This window comes from Purpureocillium takamizusanense, chromosome 1 (assembly GCF_022605165.1).
Source record: "Purpureocillium takamizusanense chromosome 1, complete sequence".
Taxonomy (NCBI): domain Eukaryota; kingdom Fungi; phylum Ascomycota; class Sordariomycetes; order Hypocreales; family Ophiocordycipitaceae; genus Purpureocillium; species Purpureocillium takamizusanense.
Window position 1 is genome coordinate 4,162,521 of NC_063068.1, and position 17,549 is coordinate 4,180,069.

Below are 17,549 nucleotides of genomic sequence, written 5' to 3' on the forward strand. Positions count from 1 at the left end.
CTCCTGTCACATCGCTGTCCGCAAACCTCACCAACCGCAACTTGCGCACCTCCTGGCGACGACTTGCATCGATCGCCGATTGGTCGCGCGCCGCTAGTAGCTGCGATTCTGGCGACTCGCTCTTGATCGTTTGCCAGCGGGAATTGAAGCGGCATTGATGGGCATGCGACCTGCTCGCGAGAGCTGAGAGCACTTGACTCCCTGACAGCACGTCGCGCGTCCCGACCAGCAGCTCCCGGCCTGGCGCCTTCGATAACCCACGTTTCGAAGCTGGCTGGTGACGTCCAGATGCTCGTCCGTCTTTGAGCTTCAACGTTGGTACGATTTCGCCTCCTCTTAGCGACACGAACCGCGAGGCTACCGCGTTGCTGGCACCGACCCTTTGCCCGCCATGGCCACCGCCACCACCCTATCCGTTCCCGACCAGGTTCGGCAACTCGATGATGCCCGTAAACTCGTCCTCGGCGACGTTAAATACTACCCGAGCGTAGTGAGGGGCATCATTCCCATCATTGGGCCCTCTGCGCCGGTAGAGCTCCGACGATGGGGCGCCGACTTCCTGGCCGAGGCCTTCTCGACCCCTGCGCTGCCCAACGGGGAGAAAGAGACGATGCAGCCATATGTTCTCACGACACTGGAATCTCTACTCGAGAGCGATAGACAAGATTGGCTGGTCTTGCGAAGCGTGATACAGGCAGCAGCTAGCATATATCCCCTTGCCATGCGATGGATGTTCGTCAGCCCTATTGGCAGTGGCCCGCCGCTGCTTGAAGCAAGATCAAAACTAATCAATGTATTTTACCAGCATCAACAACGGCTATGACACCGTGACGTGGGAGCGAATGGTGGTGATCAAGCAGAGGATACTGCGGATATGGGACACCGCACCCCCTTCCGTCAGGATCAGTTGCATCAAGTTTGCTCAACGTGTCGTGCTCGCCCAGACCGTCGCGTCCAATGCCGAATTTCGTGTATGCGTGCCCCTCCCAAGCCAATACCACGTGCCCTACTGATGAAGCGTTTGCGTGTAGTATGGCGGAACTCTCGACGTTTCTCTCGACAAGGTCCCGCCGAACCATCAGTCGCTCGACTCTCGAAATCTGGAGGCCGAAGCGACAGGCCTGCTAGACCGCATGCTGAGCGTGTTGCAGGAGAGCAGGTAAGACGACTTGTCGAATGTTTGTATATGCGTTCTCGGCGCTGATGGTTTGCATAGCGATGCGCTCATTGTCGATGCGACGCTCAACTGCTTGTCAATCCTCGTTCGCACCCGACCCGCCACGTCGGGGCGAATTCTCAATGCCCTGCTGAACTTCAACCCCCTTCACGCCGCTACGTCGCCCATGACATCCAGGAACAAGGTCATGGTAAAATCGATGGAGAAGACCGCACGAATGCTTCTGCTCCACCTCACTAAGAGAGACCCGCACAACCCCATGGCACCTCGAATACAACAACACCTGGAGCGCATGGTGCGAAGCGTCACGGAACTTTTCGACGAGTCGAGTAAGAAGCGTCCGTTGGAGGCGCAGCAGCATGACGGCCTTGATGCCAAGCGGCAGCGTGTTGCGGGCTCACATGCTCCGATCCCGCCGCTCGGCCCTGGCCCGCATAGCCTGGGAGACGTCTTCACACTGATCACCAACGATGAATTGAAGAGCTTCGACATCTCGCAACTGCCCCTCGGCTTGGTTGCCAAGGTCTCGGTGACGGCACTGGCCGGGCTCGAGCCCGAGCTGTTGACCAAGGCCGCCGACGCGGTCCGTAGGCGACTCCATGATCTAGCCACGGCGCCTGCCCCCGAGCTAAACCCTAATACGGCACCGTTGGGCGTGGACGACGACGACGACGACTATGAGCCGGACTTTTACCAGGCTGAGGATACGGAGCAAATCCTCAACAAACTGGACGGCGCGTCGTCGGCGCCCGAGCCGATGGCATTGGACGGCAGCTTGGCCCTGGCCTCTTTCAGTCTTCCGCAGCCGCCAGAGCTCTCAGCAGAGACGGCACTCAGCGCAGGAAGCGGAACGGTGACCCGAGTCCTGGAGATGATGAAGTCGCTCGAGGAGCCAGCGGTTAAGAAGGACAAGGCTGGGTACAATCGGCTGGCAGCAAGCTCTGGCACACGAGACGCTTGGATGTCCATCTTGACGCGGCTAGGTACGCGGTCTTCGGCAGGCCTCGAGGACGTGTCCGTCAAAGGCGAAGACGACGACACACGACGACCCGAGGGACTCAGCGACAATGTACGAGAGCTGTTGTACAACTACATCATGGAGGACTTCCGGAGGCACATTGACGTTGCCGTGTCGTGGTTGTGCGAGGAGTGGTACAACGACAAAATTCAACGGAAGCGGGGAGACAAGCACCCCGTGCGATATGAGAAGTGCACGCTGCGGCTCATTGACGGGTTCCTTCCTTACCTGCACCCGCAGGACAAGGTGTTGACGCGCTTCCTGAGCGAGATCCCCGAGCTGAACCCGACGATGCTGTCGCGGATCAAGCACATGTGCCGCGACCCCAGCGTTACGCAGCTAGCGTTGACGAGCTTGCTGTACCTGGTCATCATGCGGCCGCCCATCAAGGAGAGTGCGCTGGATACGGTGCAGGACATTTGGACCGAGTGTAAGTGAAGAGAGCGAGCGAGCACCACCCTTTGGCGGCTTGAAATGCGTTGACTGACGGGGCGATGTCTACAGTCGAGGATGCTCGGCCGATGGCTGGCAAATATCTAGCAAAGTACAGACCTGGATTCCTGGAGGCGGCCAACAACAACAACAGCAAGACGGAGGCGGATGGGGCTACTCCGGCGGCCGTCGCAGCATGAGACGGGGCTCGTAGCGAGGAGCGGTGCGTTGCCGGGTGCGAGCGGGCGTGTACAAGTTACGGACAAGGCATGACGAGGCGTTTATGGATCACATGTGGGCTTAAGGGGTCTGTTTTGCCATACCCAGTAAGGGGAGGTATGAGCATCTGATGGTGCAGTTGGGAGATGGGAAGGGCGACCAAGGGCGTTCATGTCACAGTAGTAGGAGGGCAGGGCCGTACGGGTCACTTTTTCGAACGGCTGACTGATGGTAGGGCTGAGCTGTGAATACAGGTCAGTACGAGATGAATGAAGACTGAACCCTTTGGCGGCGTTCGGCAGAGGACGAGTGCGCTTGCCAAGCCATGCTTTGGAAGGTGACGAAATGATGCGCGTTCTGGGCTCCTCCTAGCACATGGATACGCCTTGACAAGGTAGCAAGCAGTGTGTGAGATCGACCGAATGACGAGCTCTCAGCCAGTGTCTCATCGTCATCGACACATCCATGATGGGTGGTTTATTGCGGGCTGCCGGCTGAGAGACAGACAGTCATGTCCAGAGAGAGCAGAATCGCGTTGGGCGCCGAAGAAGCGTGAGCGGCCCGAAGGAAGGGGGAAGGCCTCTTGGATGCATGCAAGCTTGGCGTTTGTCGGCCGTGTTCGCGAGCGTCTGCCGGCGTTGCTGGGCCACCGGGTCGGGCCAGCCGGCCACAGACGGAGCGCGTCGAGAGTTGACGTTAGTGGGCGCCACCGGCCGCGGCCCGCGACGCGCGGAGAGAGAGGGAGAGGGCTGGGCGGCCTTTTGCCACACAGAGATGCCTGCAGGGGTTCAGGCACAGGGCAAGAAAAGAAAAGACGTCCAAGGAAGGACGCTGCTGTGACGGCCTGGAGCGTCGTCCATGCTTGTTAGTAGTACCTACAGTAGTACTAGGTTCCTGTCCGGTCCGGGGGGGTCGACCGATGGGACGGACGGGTTCAGCAGGTGACGTCTGGTGGGTGCCGGGGCTGATTTCCAAAAAGCAAAAGGTGCCCGCCTCGTCCATGCGTCACGTCTCAGAGGGTGGTGGTGGTGGTGGCTGCGGCGGCCATGGTGGTGGTGGTGGTGGTGGTGGTGAGCATTGATTTTATTTTATTTTTGTTCCTTTCTCACCGACACAAAGGAGACGCGTGAGGTCTCGCACCTCTTTTTTCTTTCTTCTTTACTTGCCCATCTTTCTCTCGTGTTGTTTTGTTCTTTGCGATCGTGGAGTGCAGTCCAGCAGCGCGTCACTGTACACTCACTAAAGGTGCTCAGTACGGGCTGCCTTTTACTGAGCAAGTCCCTACGGAGGTGCCTGGGCCTCAGCGTTCGGGTTCCATCATTTCCATTGTCCAGGTGGAGCAGCGCCCTGGAGAAGCACCCCCGAGGCTCCCCCCGTAAGGTACGACTGCCAACAAATTGAAGCCTCCAAAGAAATCATCGTCTTATCTTCCTACTCAGGTATTTCCCCTAGTGCGTTGACTACACGTCAATTTACGCGCCCCATCACGCGAGTGTGCCGCTACGCTCCATTGCTGCCCAGCGCCGCCGCCGTCACCGCCAGCATCGTCACCGGGCCGCTGCGTCCGCCAGGGACCGCCCACTTCCGGCGTAACCCTCGCCCAGGCACGCACGCACGCACGCACGCACGCCCAGGCACCGCGACAACGACGGACGACGACGACGACGCTAACAACACGGCAAGGTACGCTTTGGCGACCAAACAAAGACCCGACCCCCCGCAGCGTTGGTTCCATGCCCTGCTCGCCGTCGTCCATTCGAGAACAGATCCATCGCATCGGCACTTGGCCAAACAGCGTCAGGCCCTCGCCGTCCCAGCCGGCGACATGGCACGAAATCGTCTCCGGAAACGAGACTTTGCGGTCCACCAAGACGCCGCCGCGCACAGTGAGTTCAAGTTTCCAATCATCTCTCACGAGTGTGTCGAAGTACTACCTACAGGCAGGTAGTAGGTAGTTAGCTGTACTCCCCCCACTCTCCTCCCATCAATCCACGATGCTCTCCACTCTCCACAACACAAGTCCGCTCGGCCTTCCGTGGTGTGGCGCCAGTCGCCTGACGTAGGGTGCCTGCTGGTCCCCTTTTTATTGACTCGCGCGTGTGTGCCTGTGCTGGACTTTATTCTGCTGCCCCTGGCAAACCTTCCCGGATGTCCGTCCTCGAGCGAAGCACAGTTGTCACGCTCGTCACACGTCGTACGCCCACAATACACACACACACGCACAGGCACACATACGCATGCACAGGCACATGCACGCCCGTCGACAAAAAGGACTGCAGCAGCGACGCACGTGCTTTTCCCCCGTCGCATGCTCGGGGTCGTGCCCCGTCGTCGCTTCGCCCGACCCCTTCGTCGACACAAACCTACATCATCCAATGCACCCAGTTCACTCACTTGTCCACTTGACTTGAAATTGCACCTCCGCCCCGCCTGCCCCTCGCCGTGGACTTCCTCCAAGGCACGACGTAGTCGTTGCACTTGCTGGCCGATGCTGACGTCCACTCCGGTGCAGCCGCAGCCGCCGCCTACAACAACAACAACAACAATAACAACAACGACGACGACGACGCCGTTCCAGAAGCGTCGCCCGCGAGGACTCTGACTCCTGCCTCGACACGCACCACCAACAGCATGCCCTGGCGTGGGAGTCCGAGCACGACCACCAAGCAGGCTCTCGCCCGATCCGCCACGATCCGAAGCGTCACCAGTGTCGAGGGATCCGAGTCGAGCCCCGACAGCAAGCGCAGCGCCTTTGGCAGCAGCGTCAACAGCAACGTCAGCGGCTCGTCCGCCATGGGCGCCAGCCAGCACGACAGGACGCCGCCGACCGTCCGGTTAAAAAGCGACGCCGCCGCCGCCGACACACCCGTACACTGGCACGCCAACGGCGTCCGTGCAATTGACAGCACGCCGTCCGCCCACGACTCGTCCATCCTGTCCGAGGAGCCCGACTCCAACAACGGCGCCCAGTGGGACTCGACAATCGGCAAGGCGGGCCTGGGAAAGACGGGCCGCGTCATCAACAAGCTCGTCAGCGACAACGATGCTCTCAAGCGCGATATCCAGATTGAGCGCCTGCGGGCCGAGGAGGCCAAGCAGGCCGCCAAGCTCCTCGAGGACAAGATGGAGCGCATGATGAACGAGTATGAGGGTCGCCTGCTCGAGGCCAACGTCACAAAGACCCTGCTGGCGCGCAAGGAACGCCAGGTGGAGACGCTGACCGCCACGGTCGAGGCGGAGAAGAACAAGGTCGTTTTCGCCCTACAACGCGAGAAGAGCTGGCGGGACGAGTTGGAGCGCGTCAGGAGCGAGTCGACGACCCAGGTGGAAGAGGCAACGAGCTATGCGCAGTTGATGGAGGGCCGGTACAACGCCATCTCCTCTCACTGGCGCGATCAGGGCGACGAGGTCAAGCGCGCCGTGTCCAAGATGAAGGGCGACATCGACACCATCGTCGAGGAGCGCCAGTCCGACGACGACAAGATACAGACACTGCGCGACCTGTGCGAGCAGCAGGACAACAACATCAAGCAGCTGACGCAGGACAAGGAACGCATCGCACGGCTGTTTGACGAGTACAAGCAGACGCAGGAGAAGGACCTGAGAGACATCAAAACCAACGCCAGGAGGCGGGAGGAGGAGCAGGAGCGGCTACTCCACGAGTCCAGAGAGGCACTGGCCAAGCTGAAGTGGGCGCTCAACGTTAAAAAGAACGTCAAAGACGCCCAATAGCTCTGGCTGGCTGAAACAGAGGCACAAAGACGGTCAAACGGGGGCCCCGCACGAGCGAGACAAGCTCGTGGGCCTCGCATTCTGCACATACGATACGCGACATACCCCATCCTCACCCCTCCTCCCTCCTCCTCGTGGGCCTCCGTACCGAACCCCACTTGACACGATACGGCACGGGCACAGCATGCCTCTCCGCCTGCGATACCACACCTGCACACACTTCCTTTGTCCTGGACGCTTCCCTTTCCATTGATTCCGGAATCACGAAATAGACGACCATTTAGCCTGGATACGTCGCTACTTTGGGGATCCCGCCGTCCTGCACATGCAGGGCTCCCTGTTCTTGATGAGGCGCTTGGGTGTTGCCTTTTCCCCCCCTTGTCTTCTTTCCCCCCTGCCGACGCGTGCTGCGTCTCGACGGACGACCTTTGTTGCCGGCAATGTCCCGGCTGGGCTTTTCTTTGAGGTTTTATGTTTGAGACCTAGAACGCGTGCTCCGGTGTGCACTGACCCAAAAATTGCGAGGAATCCTCATGTCTGACAGGCGATCCGGATCGGTGGCACCGTCGGAGCTGCAGAAGTATGGAGAAACAAGGCGACGACATTGCATTTGCGCTTCCTGAAATATTACCTACCTAGGCACTTATCCCTGGGACGTGCGAAATACCCCAGCTGTTACGAATATAATGCGTGTGCGTTCGCTTTAGACGGCTGACCTTTGACGGCAAAGGCAATCAATCCAGAGGGATGAAGAGTGCCCTGGGCGTCGTTGAGCAACCACCTAGCCAACTAACTAGCACGTCATTGCGCGGAAATGTGTAAGTGAACAGACTGTCCCTGTACGAGGTGCACTGTTTACTTGAACGTGCTCTGTGATGCTGCTGCTACCTACTCATGGAGAAGGACACGAGTGAGCTAGAGTGCGTACTTCAGGGGGGCCATGGAAAGATACCTGCCGTCGCCTGCTCCATAGGACTCATGCCGTTCTCGAGGCAAACGCTACTAAGGCCTTCCATGTTCCCAGCCGTATGTTTCCCTGTGCATGGGAGATGAAATGGGAGATTGTGAGTGAATCACGGATGCTGCGCTGGTTCCCCAAGGCGGTGAGTGCCACGCGCGGCTGCCCGCATCGTGACTGCCCAAACTACCTAAAGGTCACTCCCCGACCTCCAGCTACCTACGGCGCTGTCGCTCGCTGCTCTGCTCCCCTAACTCTGTCCTGTCTTCCCTTCCGTCTCCCCTTTCCTTAGTAAGGTTCTGCTCTCCTCTCTCCCGCAGTCCGCTCTGTCCATACCTCAGTTCTCCTCCCCTCGTCGCCGTTTGCACGCGCCAAAATTCGTCTGCAGCGTTGTTATTGTTTACGTGTGTACCCATTAATGAGCCGACAGCTCTCCCCCGCCTTACTCAGGACACTTCATCTTTTGGACCGCTATTTCGAGAGAATCTTGCTGGCAGCGCCGGCGCCTACGGCGTCATGGGCTCCGTGGACGGTTACGTAGAGTTCTACGTAACCTGCAACCCTCCCCTGCTTCCACGCGGCGTCAGTTCAGTTGTGCAGGCAACGGAGGATGCCCACCCAGATGTGAGCAAAACGTTCCGAAACCGCGAGGCGAGCTTGACTGACTGCGAGTGTAGGGCCAGGTGCTTGAGATTCTCTACGAGCCAGACATCCCCTGGTTCAAGCTCATCACGGTGGGGCAGCATCAGCAGACGATTACGAGATTTGTTCAGCAACAGCTTCTTGCCATCGTCGAGGAAGATACGAACTTGTTTGACCCAGAGCAAAGGCAACATGAAGACGCATCTCAAGCTGCGTTTGTGGATGTCACCATTCTCGAGGACGAGCCGCGGATCCTTCCGTGGGCACGCCTCGAGGGTGAGCTTGACTCGGGCAGCAGGTCTTTTGACGCGCACCAGTTTCCAGCGGACATAGCCAGTCTGAAGCACCAGACGACCTGGCGTGGCCTCGAAGAGCCAGGCTGGGACTTTCCTGCCTTTTTCCACACACTCGAAACTCACTGGAGGCACGCTGGTGCCCCAACCTGCATATCCGACTTGGAAGCACTCATTCGGTGCCAAGTCACCCACAACATGGCCGGAAATCTGGCTTATGTTGGGAGCGACATCAACCAGGATACGCTCGACAGAGCCATCTCGACTTTAGACAGCCTCCTTCATATCGCTGTAAGCACTGAGACTCTTGTTGGTCGATTTTAAGCTGACGAAAACCGTAGGTAGAAGGTGGTCGCGACACAAAGCATCTGATAGCCTCAGGAGGAAACGGCGCCGCCCGCCTCGCCTTGAGATGGCTATCTCATATAGGCCAGGAGCGAACAACCTTCGTTCAATGCGACGCTGAACGGCTTTCGACAGAGTATCAACGACTTCAGGTTTCTGTGCGAGTCAGAACTGAGCACAAGGAGCGCAACGCCTGGGTCTCGGCCAAGACGCCCGTGGCAACCCAGTTTCACGTCAAGAAAGGAGCCGGAGCGGGCTTTCCAGCCTTCATGAACTATTCCTACGTCAAGAAGCACCCGACGACAGTTCAAGAGCTCCTAAGGAGCGTTCAAGATGCCACGGACCAGGATATCGTTGTAGTCGAGGATCTTGACCAGCCCTCGACACACAGCCACCTCACCTCGACCAAAAGCAGAGCTTTGGCAGAAGCGGACCAGCTTCGTCAAACCGCAGTTGAAGTTTGGCGGGAAAGTGTTGTTAGAAGCCCCCAAGATCGCGTCGACGAGTCGTGGGGACGCGCAGATTCACCCGAAAAGCTGATAGAGGTGGCCGAGCCTTGCGTTGAGGAGCATCCATCGCGAGAGCCCAATGCTGGCCAACCCAGCGGCCTTTTGTTTGGCACTTTCGAGGACGTCCAAACGGAAACGGCCCGGACTGACGTGCAAAACGTGTTCGATCAGTCCGACGAGGACCTCATCTGTCTGGATCCACAAGAATTGAAGTCTTCCCCGCAAGACGATGGCGAAGATGACTTACTCGACTTTCGTGAGCTGCCAAAGACAGAGAGACGACCTGACGATTGTCCGCCCGACCTCTTCTCGGAATTGGGATGTAATTTGCTAGACGAGGGCAGAACAGACAGCCTAAGCCGCCATCAAGTTCTGGTTCCGGCGATTGTGCCTTCTCGCAAGCAGGACGGCCCCGGCAAGTCTGGTGGTCCGAGCCACGAGCTCGCAGATCTGAATCGGCATAAAACACGAGAGGAAGGACAGGATGAACGCCTCAACGCCCAGACAAACCAACAGAAGCTCAAATTGGCACAGGACTGCCCTGGGGCTGCCACCCCGAAGACCACCATTTCAGCGGTCACGTCGGCATCTGCAGATGAGAAAGCATCTGATAGAGCAAAGGTCCCTATGACGGGCGCATCAACTGGAAGGTCAAGCGGAGACGTCGCCGAAAAGTCGTCGAGCCGAATATCACGCAAAGCCGCAACCGTCATGAATGCGGCCCGAGAGTCGGCAGAAGCCCAACTTAAGTCTATGTCGGCACTGTTGCAACTTATTCCAGGACATGTCGCCCTCGAGTTGCATTTCGGACGCATTTACCTCCTGGACATCAGTCATTCTCTTGTTGACGTCGGATCTGGACCGGCTTTCTCTACGACGGATCTGAAGGACATTTTGCATGACATCGGCCCAAAGTGTCTTGGCTTTTCCTCTGCTCTGACGACATATGGTCCCGACATGGAACGAGCCGTTCAGGCGAAGCCCCAGGGCGCGGGAGCTTGGCAGCATCTCGGTACCCAGGTTTTCTACGACTTTCACTGCTTCGATGATTCAGAAATCGAGTTCGTAATAGAAGTCGACGCCAGTACCTTTGACTTCACTTGTCGAGGTACCAAGAAGGAACTAAGCCGGCTGTTCCTGCACTGTGCATCTCGTGCCTGGGACATGCAGATTTGTGCCACCCGAGCAGGCAATCTGGACAGCTCATCGAAATTCCGGACGATTGGGCGTACAATAGTGGCGTCTATATGCGCGAGGTAATTGGAGAAATATCCCCGTTCGCGATCAGAGTGTTACACGAGCTGATACCATTAATAGGTCTGTGGACGGCGAAGTTGCGCTCGAGGCGATACAAGATGAGCGACTCCGAGCCACAATCACGGGCATCAGAGTACGACACGTCGCCAAATACCGACAAGGAGAGCACGGCGAGAGCGAGCTTTCTGTCATCATGGTGAAGAGGATGATGGTGTCTCAGAGGCGGGAAAGGCGGGCGACCTGGGTGGTCAGTGATGGCGACCAGCAGGGTCAGCCCGCCACTTTTTATGAAGCCTCGATCACGTCCTCGCGCGCAAAGGAGTTGTTCATGGAGAATCAGGGGATGAAGATTGGACAACGGGCGTCATGGGATTGCCATGTGCTCGAGGCGGAGGGCGTCTTTAAGGCTATTTGCCGACCAGCGTTTGAGATGATCGCATTGATGGATGAGATTGGCATGCTCAACGACAATGGTCAACGGCTCAGAGCCCAAGGGTCATTCAATGACACGATAGCAGAAAGCCGACAGCGCCGAGGCAAGACCGTCTTTTGGTGAGGGCATTTACGTGATGGAGAACCCCTCAAGGGCGCAGCTGAATCGTGTAATCGGTATTCGAGAGGCGCTGGATGCCCTGACTCGGGTGGCGTACCACTACACGGACCGCCTGCGTGCTGCCGGGAAGATGGCCATGGCTGGATTGTGTTACGGGAGCAGGCTGATGTCGGTGTAATACTTGGTACAGAGCAATTCGCACTAGTTTGGCACCGGTTCACACAGTCTTTGAGCTTCCCCGCGCGGTTGGGGCGCGGCGATGCAACTCGGCAGTAGGTGTGGCTGTCGACACTCGGGTTGCCGATGGTCACCCACGCTGAATGTGACTACATTGTCGCATGTTGCCTGCAGCAAGAGGGCAGCGCGGCCCCGCCCACCAGATATGAGGGGGGGTTGATGGTACCGAGTCTCAGCTCTTGCTTGCCTCCTCCTTATAATGACAGGGCCTGGCCCGAGCACCTGGCGATGCAGGGCGGTGACCAAACGCACATTGCGTCGACACTGCATCCCGAGAGGGGTCAATGACAGACGCTTGGGTTGTTAGGACACGACTGTATCCCTCATCATGTGTGGCATCACGGCGACGCTGGTGGTGCTCCTCTCAACGGCCTTCGTGGCCCATGTGGTGAGGCTCAACTACGTCATGGGACGGACACCGCGCGCGGCGCGGGCGCACGTGTCGGAGCCGTTGACGGCGGACGACATCCGGGAGACGTACGAGAGGGTCCGACGCGAGGGTATCGACTGGCGCCCGGGACTGCCGCCGCGCAAGGAGAGGCGGTACATTGTTGTCGGTGGCTCGGGTAAGTCCCTCATCGTCCTGCTGGTGCCATGTTGCACGTTGCTTGCTTGCTTGCTTGCTTTGAGCGAAAGAGGACCGCTGACGCCGGCGGGGGGGTCGACAAGGTACCGTGGGAGGGCAGCTGGCGCTGGACCTGCTTCAGATGGGGGTCCCGCCCGCGGCGATCCGGCTCATGGATATACGGCGCCCTGCGCGGGACGAGTTCAAGTCGGGCCCGGCCTCGGAGATGGCCTTTGTGAGTACGGACGTGACGTCTGAGAGCGACGTGTTGCGTGCCTTTGGCGAGCCGTGGCATGAGGCCGTGGCCCGCCTGCCCCTGACGGTATTCCACACGGTGGCCTTGATCCGGCCGTTTGAACGGAGCGAGATCTTCTACGAGCGATGCTCTCGCGTCAACGTGGCGGGCACGGCAAACGTGCTGGCGGCGGCGCAAAAGGCGGGCGCGGGCATCTTCATCTACACGTCGAGCTGCCACGCGGCCGTGCGTAGCACGGGGTGGTTCTTCCCGCTCTGGCTCCGCGAGCCGCGCAACTTTGCGCAGGTGGTGGGCGACGATGACTTCTTCCGGCCCCTGCCACGGCCTCGCGACTTTGCCAGCAACTACGCGCGGTCCAAGGCGGAGGGCGAGCGGCTAGTGTGCGGCGCCGACGACGCCGACGACGACGGACGGCGAGGCCAGGGGATGCGGACGGCGGCGATACGGCCGGGCAACGGAGTGTACGGACACAAGGACGACGTGATCCTGGGGCGCCTGATAAGGCTCCGTCGGGTGCCGACATACTCGGCGCCGTGGGTGCACAACTGGGTCAACGTGCACAACGTGACGCAGGCGCACCTGCGGCTCGAGGACGCGCTGCTGGGCGAGCACGCCTCCAAGGTGGCCGGGCGGCCGTTCATGGTGTCAGACGAGGGGCCGGGCCTGCGGTTCCAAGACGTCTACGACATCCTGTCGACGACGTGCTCGACGGGGATGCGCGTCGACTACCCGCCGCCGGTGCTGTTGCTGCTGCTCGCGTACGCCATCGAGGCGTACTGCCTGCTCCTGGCGAGGGCGCCCCCTCTGCTCAGAAAGCTGCTGCTGCTGCTCACGGCGGGGGAGCCGCGGGAGCCGGTGCTGCTGCTGCAGCCGGCGCTGTTCTCGTCGTCGGTGACGTCCATCATCGACGACTCGGCGGCACGACGGACGCCGGCTCAGGGCGGACTGGGGTACGCGCCGGCGTGCACGACGCTCGAGGGCATGTGTCTGCAGGTGGTGCACTGGAACGAGTGGGTTGAGGAGAAGCGGCATCTGGAGGAGGGAGCCGTGGAGTGAAGCTTGTCGTGAGTCTCTTTGAACGACAGGGCTGTCGGACGGGGGAGGGGGAAGGGGGGGGCTCTCGCGCATGATACTAAACTGCAGTGGGACCCCCGGGGCCTCTGCACCGGAGGGGGAAGCTAGAACAATATTCAATGTACTGCAGCACGGATAAGCGGCACTCGTGAGAGGGGGAGGGAATGCGCGAGGCCATGTTCGTTCCGATGGAAAGGGCAAGTCGAGCGTTCTTCGCGCCTGCCATGGCCAAGAAAGGCAACCGCACCTCAACACATATGGCAAGTTACGAAGTATACTGCATGACATACGGCACAGTGCGTCATCGGTCATTTCCATTCCATGCTGCGTGTGCGCAATAAAGACCGGGGCCGTCCTGGATTGCACTGTGCGCCCTTCGTAGTGCTTCGTACAAAAGGTCATCAGCTTGGCGCTCTTCTCAAGAAAGATGCGTCTCAGACTCATGCTACATTGAGTAAGACAGGCACAGAGTAACTATCTGTTTTCATCAACGCAAGTACAGTATCGCCAAGCTACCAGCATGCATTTACCTTCACCACTCGCCCAACCTCCTCGAGCATCCTGAGGCAGTTCTAGTCACGATGCAACAAACAGACCCGAAACTCCGAAATGACCCACGAAGTATGCATACACATATGCATACCCAACCTTATTCGGCGCCTCAAGAATAGACTCTAAAGAGTCCCGTCGCAAGCACAAGCACTGTTCTTCTCTCATTGAATGTACACGGCTGACCGAGCAGTCGCAACCACGGTCCTCTGATGGTCGGAACCATGGGATCCGTGATCGTTGTTGGACTCGTCGCGTATAGAACGGCAAATCAGCACCTAGCAACCACCGCACTTTAGGAAGGCGAAACTGTAAACCGGTACGTGGGTGTGTCTCGTACATGAGCTACCATTATACTTACCATGCGGTCCACTAGACGTTCAAGCTTAATGCGTTCTGTGGGAAACGACCAACTAACATGGTGTCAAAATAGGCAGCTCGTCACCAAGGACGCATCTGTCGCTCGAGATGTGACGAGCGCGAGAGGGAAAGGACGGGATGTATAGGTCCTCACATTGTGAGAATCAACGTTTGACGACGATGGCCACTTCTTCGTTATTTAAGCCGGAGTTCGCTCCCCCCGTCGTTGCGCCACAGGTGCTTGCTTGCTCTCTATCTCCGTACCCGAAACGAGCTGTTGCTCCCGACTCGGCGCTGCCCATCTTATCGACGCGGACCAAAGCACCGGGAACGCCCTTCTACTTGGCGGCCACAGGGCTGAAAGCTACCACTGCTCTACATCGATGCGCAACCACATCCTTCTTCTCCTCGGTGGCCTGGTGGCCGGTGGGCTGAGTGCGCCGGCCGTCTCGCACGGCGGCGGTGCCCATGTCCTGCACCAGAAGCGCAGCGACGAGACGCATCACGACGTATGGGTCAAGCGGGAACCCGCGGACCCTGCCACCAGGGTTCCGGTCCGCATCGCCCTGAAGCAACGCAACTTGGAGCGAGGCATGGACCTCGTCTTGGAAGTGTACGTCTGCCGCCGCCGCCGCCGTCATCATAGTCTCTGAACGTTGATCACCCCTTGCCCCCCTCCGGTTGCGTCTGAACCACCCTATGTTGACGCCAATTGTGCCTCGTCCATACATGTAGGTCTGACCCGACTCACGGATCCGGCAAGTACGGCCAGTGGTACAGCCGCGAGCAAATCATCGACCTCTTCGCCCCGTCGGACGAATCCATCGTCAAGGTCAGGGAGTGGCTCATCCTATCGGGCGTCGCCGCGGAAACCATCGTCGTGCCTGAGACTAAGGGTTGGGTTCATTTCGACGCGACAGTCGGCCAGCTTGAGTCACTCGTCAAGGCCGACTACCATTTATACAAGCACATACTGGTCCGCGATGAGGGCGATGACGCTGATCACCACCTCGGCACCGACGAATACCACCTACCGGAGGATGTCGCCGCCCACGTCGACTTCATCGTGCCCGGAACTGCCTTTGCGCGGCTCGCCCCGGGCCCGGGAAAGAGCCTGCGCCGGCGGAAGAGCAGCATGAACGGCAGTGGTGGCAGGCCGCCGTCCCGTCCTCTGCCGCCGGAACTGGAGTCTACTAATCCCGGTACGTAACTATGCTCTATTCTCCTCGAGCTGCTGTCATTCCGATGGAACTCTCTTTTTTCCTTTTTGCGAGCGACACTCGGCTCGCGTTGACACTCCTAACCCGTTCCTCATCGATATGAAGCCACAGACCCCAAAACTGCTGGTGGTCTTGGTAGTACAGCTAACGAGTATTCTTCATATCTCTGTTAACCAGGCGACTGTGGGCGCGTGGTCACCCCCGATTGTCTCCGGGCTATGTATAACATCCCCATGGGTAAGCATGCGAACCCGAGCAATAGGCTCGGCATCTTTGAGCTCGAGGGTGAGTTCTACGTGCAGTCCGACATGGACCGATACGTGAAGAGGTTCGCGCCGTACGTGCCGCAGAATTTTACGCCGGTGGTTTACGAAATCGACGGCACTCCCGGGGTGTCGACGGACATTAACAAGGTAAGTAGTTTTTCTCCCTTTGTTTGTTGCTGCCCTTCGGCCCTAGCGGGTGATATGGCTTTGGAGTTTGTGGAGTGATGGGTGACATAACGGAACGCCGTTGAAGAAGAAAAAGGCCCTGTCTAACTCGAGCTCTAAAATAAGGCCGGCGGCGAATGCATGCTGGATTTTGAAATGGCCGTCCCTCTCATCTATCCGCAAAGCACGGTCATGTATATGGTCCCCGGCTCGGGCGGCAACAGGACAGGCATCTGGAACCCCTTTCTCGATGCCATGGACAGTAGCTACTGCAACCGCACGTCACACGGCTACACCGGAGACACGCCAAAAATCGACGGCAGCCGCTCTCGGCAGGACTGCGGGACCGTAGCACCGACAAATGTTATTTCCATCTCGTACGGCCTTACCGAGCCTTGGTATCCAGCGAGGTATGGCCCGACTCTCTCCTCTCTATGCCGCCGTCTGCCCCTGCCCGTACTTACCAATATCATATCCCTAGGTACCTAGAGAGGCAGTGTGACGAGTGGATGAAGCTGGCTCTAGCCGGCACTACCATTCTCCTCGCTAGTGGTGACGCGGGTGTAGCGGACCCTGGGCTCGAGTGCATGGGCCCAAACCATACAATTTTCATGCCAGACGCGACATGCGACTGCCCCTACATTACGGGCGTCGGCGGCACTGTCCTACAGGAACATAAGCGGCCGGGAGATAGGGAGGTGGCGACCGAGAGATTCTCCTCGGGCGGCGGCTTTAGCAACATCTACAAGACCCCAAGCTATCAGCGCCAGGCCGTGCAGGACTATCTCGCCAGGTACCCGCCGGCTTTCCCCTCGTATAGCACCAGTCGCGGCCAGATCCCCAAGAATGGAGGGGTCTATAATCGTAACGGCCGCGCGTACCCGGACCTATCCGCGACCGGGGACAACGGCGTGGTCGCGGTGGGTGGAGGATTTTTCCTCGGGGCCGGAACCTCCATGTCGGCGCCCATCGTCGCGGCCATCTTCAACCTCATAAACGAGGAGCGGCTCGCCGCCGGCAAGTCGCCAATCGGCTTCGTCAACCCGGTCCTGTACCAGCACCCCGAAATGTTCAACGATGTCCTCGTGGGGTCGCAGCCGCTCGGCGGGCCCTCCAACACGGGGTGCGGCAACAACGGCGGGTTTCACTGTCAGAAGGGCTGGGATCCCGTCACGGGCATGGGCACACCCAATTACAAGAAGATGCTTGAGGTCTTTATGTCGATCTGAGGGGACGGGAGGGTTCGTCCAGATTGTGTGTGTGTGTGTGTGTGTGTGTGTGTCTGAGCCGACCCGGCGACGAGGGCGGTCAAGGCCGAAGGAGGATGAGAGAAGAGCTTGAATGGGATGGACAAGTGTGGTCGGAGAAGGTGGCTTTTTGCCGTTGACCAGAACATGGACCTGAAGAAGGATGATGCGTCATTGTCGAGAAGACTGCGTGCTTCATATAATGATGGTCCTCGTCCCATGGCGATGAAGCTGTTGCACCTTGTGGCGTGAAAATCGTCTCGTGGGCAGCGCGGACGGGTGCTTGCTTGATGGACTCGATCGATGATGCTCGCGACCCATAGCAGCACTCCCACCTCGTATACTACTGTACTGTATACTGTACAGTCTACGTAGTATCGTCGTGTACCTACTCAGATCGGATGCGGGGCGCCTCTCGCGCCGCCGCCGCTCGCATGATGGTGGACAGTGGATGCTACTTTGCGCGCAAGGTAGG

General features: G+C 58.8%; 5 protein-coding genes across 6 annotated transcripts; all 5 read left to right on the forward strand.

The window, feature by feature from the left end:
* The first annotated feature begins 9 nt into the window (after positions 1-9).
* Positions 10-3,150, forward strand: JDV02_001291 (uncharacterized protein). Of its 2 annotated transcripts, XM_047982207.1 has the most exons (5): positions 10-732; positions 806-971; positions 1,032-1,159; positions 1,217-2,625; positions 2,700-3,150. In XM_047982207.1, exons 1-5 carry the CDS (start codon positions 392-394, stop codon positions 2,825-2,827), a joined length of 2,172 nt encoding a protein of 723 aa, XP_047838169.1. In that variant the 5' UTR covers positions 10-391; the 3' UTR covers positions 2,828-3,150. The 2 variants fall into 2 exon arrangements, with proteins under 2 accessions (XP_047838169.1, XP_047838170.1); XM_047982208.1 differs by having other exon boundaries at positions 10-971.
* Positions 3,151-5,477: 2,327 nt separating this feature from the next.
* Positions 5,478-6,578, forward strand: SHE3 (mother-specific HO expression; the record flags this gene model as incomplete). The annotated part of the gene is made up of 1 exon (XM_047982209.1): positions 5,478-6,578. The coding sequence occupies one exon, from the start codon at positions 5,478-5,480 to the stop codon at positions 6,576-6,578; it is 1,101 nt and encodes a 366-aa protein (XP_047838171.1).
* Positions 6,579-8,052: 1,474 nt separating this feature from the next.
* JDV02_001293 (uncharacterized protein) lies at positions 8,053-11,335 on the forward strand (the record flags this gene model as incomplete). The annotated part of the gene is made up of 4 exons (XM_047982210.1): positions 8,053-8,160; positions 8,214-8,762; positions 8,813-10,581; positions 10,643-11,335. The coding sequence occupies 4 exons, from the start codon at positions 8,053-8,055 to the stop codon at positions 11,136-11,138; spliced, it is 2,922 nt and encodes a 973-aa protein (XP_047838172.1). The 3' UTR covers positions 11,139-11,335.
* Positions 11,336-11,577: 242 nt separating this feature from the next.
* On the forward strand, positions 11,578-13,291 carry JDV02_001294 (uncharacterized protein). The gene is made up of 2 exons (XM_047982211.1): positions 11,578-11,938; positions 12,042-13,291. The coding sequence occupies exons 1-2, from the start codon at positions 11,701-11,703 to the stop codon at positions 13,247-13,249; spliced, it is 1,446 nt and encodes a 481-aa protein (XP_047838173.1). The 5' UTR covers positions 11,578-11,700; the 3' UTR covers positions 13,250-13,291.
* A 356-nt stretch (positions 13,292-13,647) lies between these two features.
* On the forward strand, positions 13,648-17,247 carry JDV02_001295 (Tripeptidyl-peptidase I). The gene is made up of 6 exons (XM_047982212.1): positions 13,648-14,135; positions 14,193-14,789; positions 14,912-15,378; positions 15,574-15,809; positions 15,954-16,237; positions 16,309-17,247. Exons 2-6 carry the CDS (start codon positions 14,560-14,562, stop codon positions 17,054-17,056), a joined length of 1,965 nt encoding a protein of 654 aa, XP_047838174.1. The 5' UTR covers positions 13,648-14,135; positions 14,193-14,559; the 3' UTR covers positions 17,057-17,247.
* The last annotated feature ends 302 nt before the right edge of the window (positions 17,248-17,549 follow it).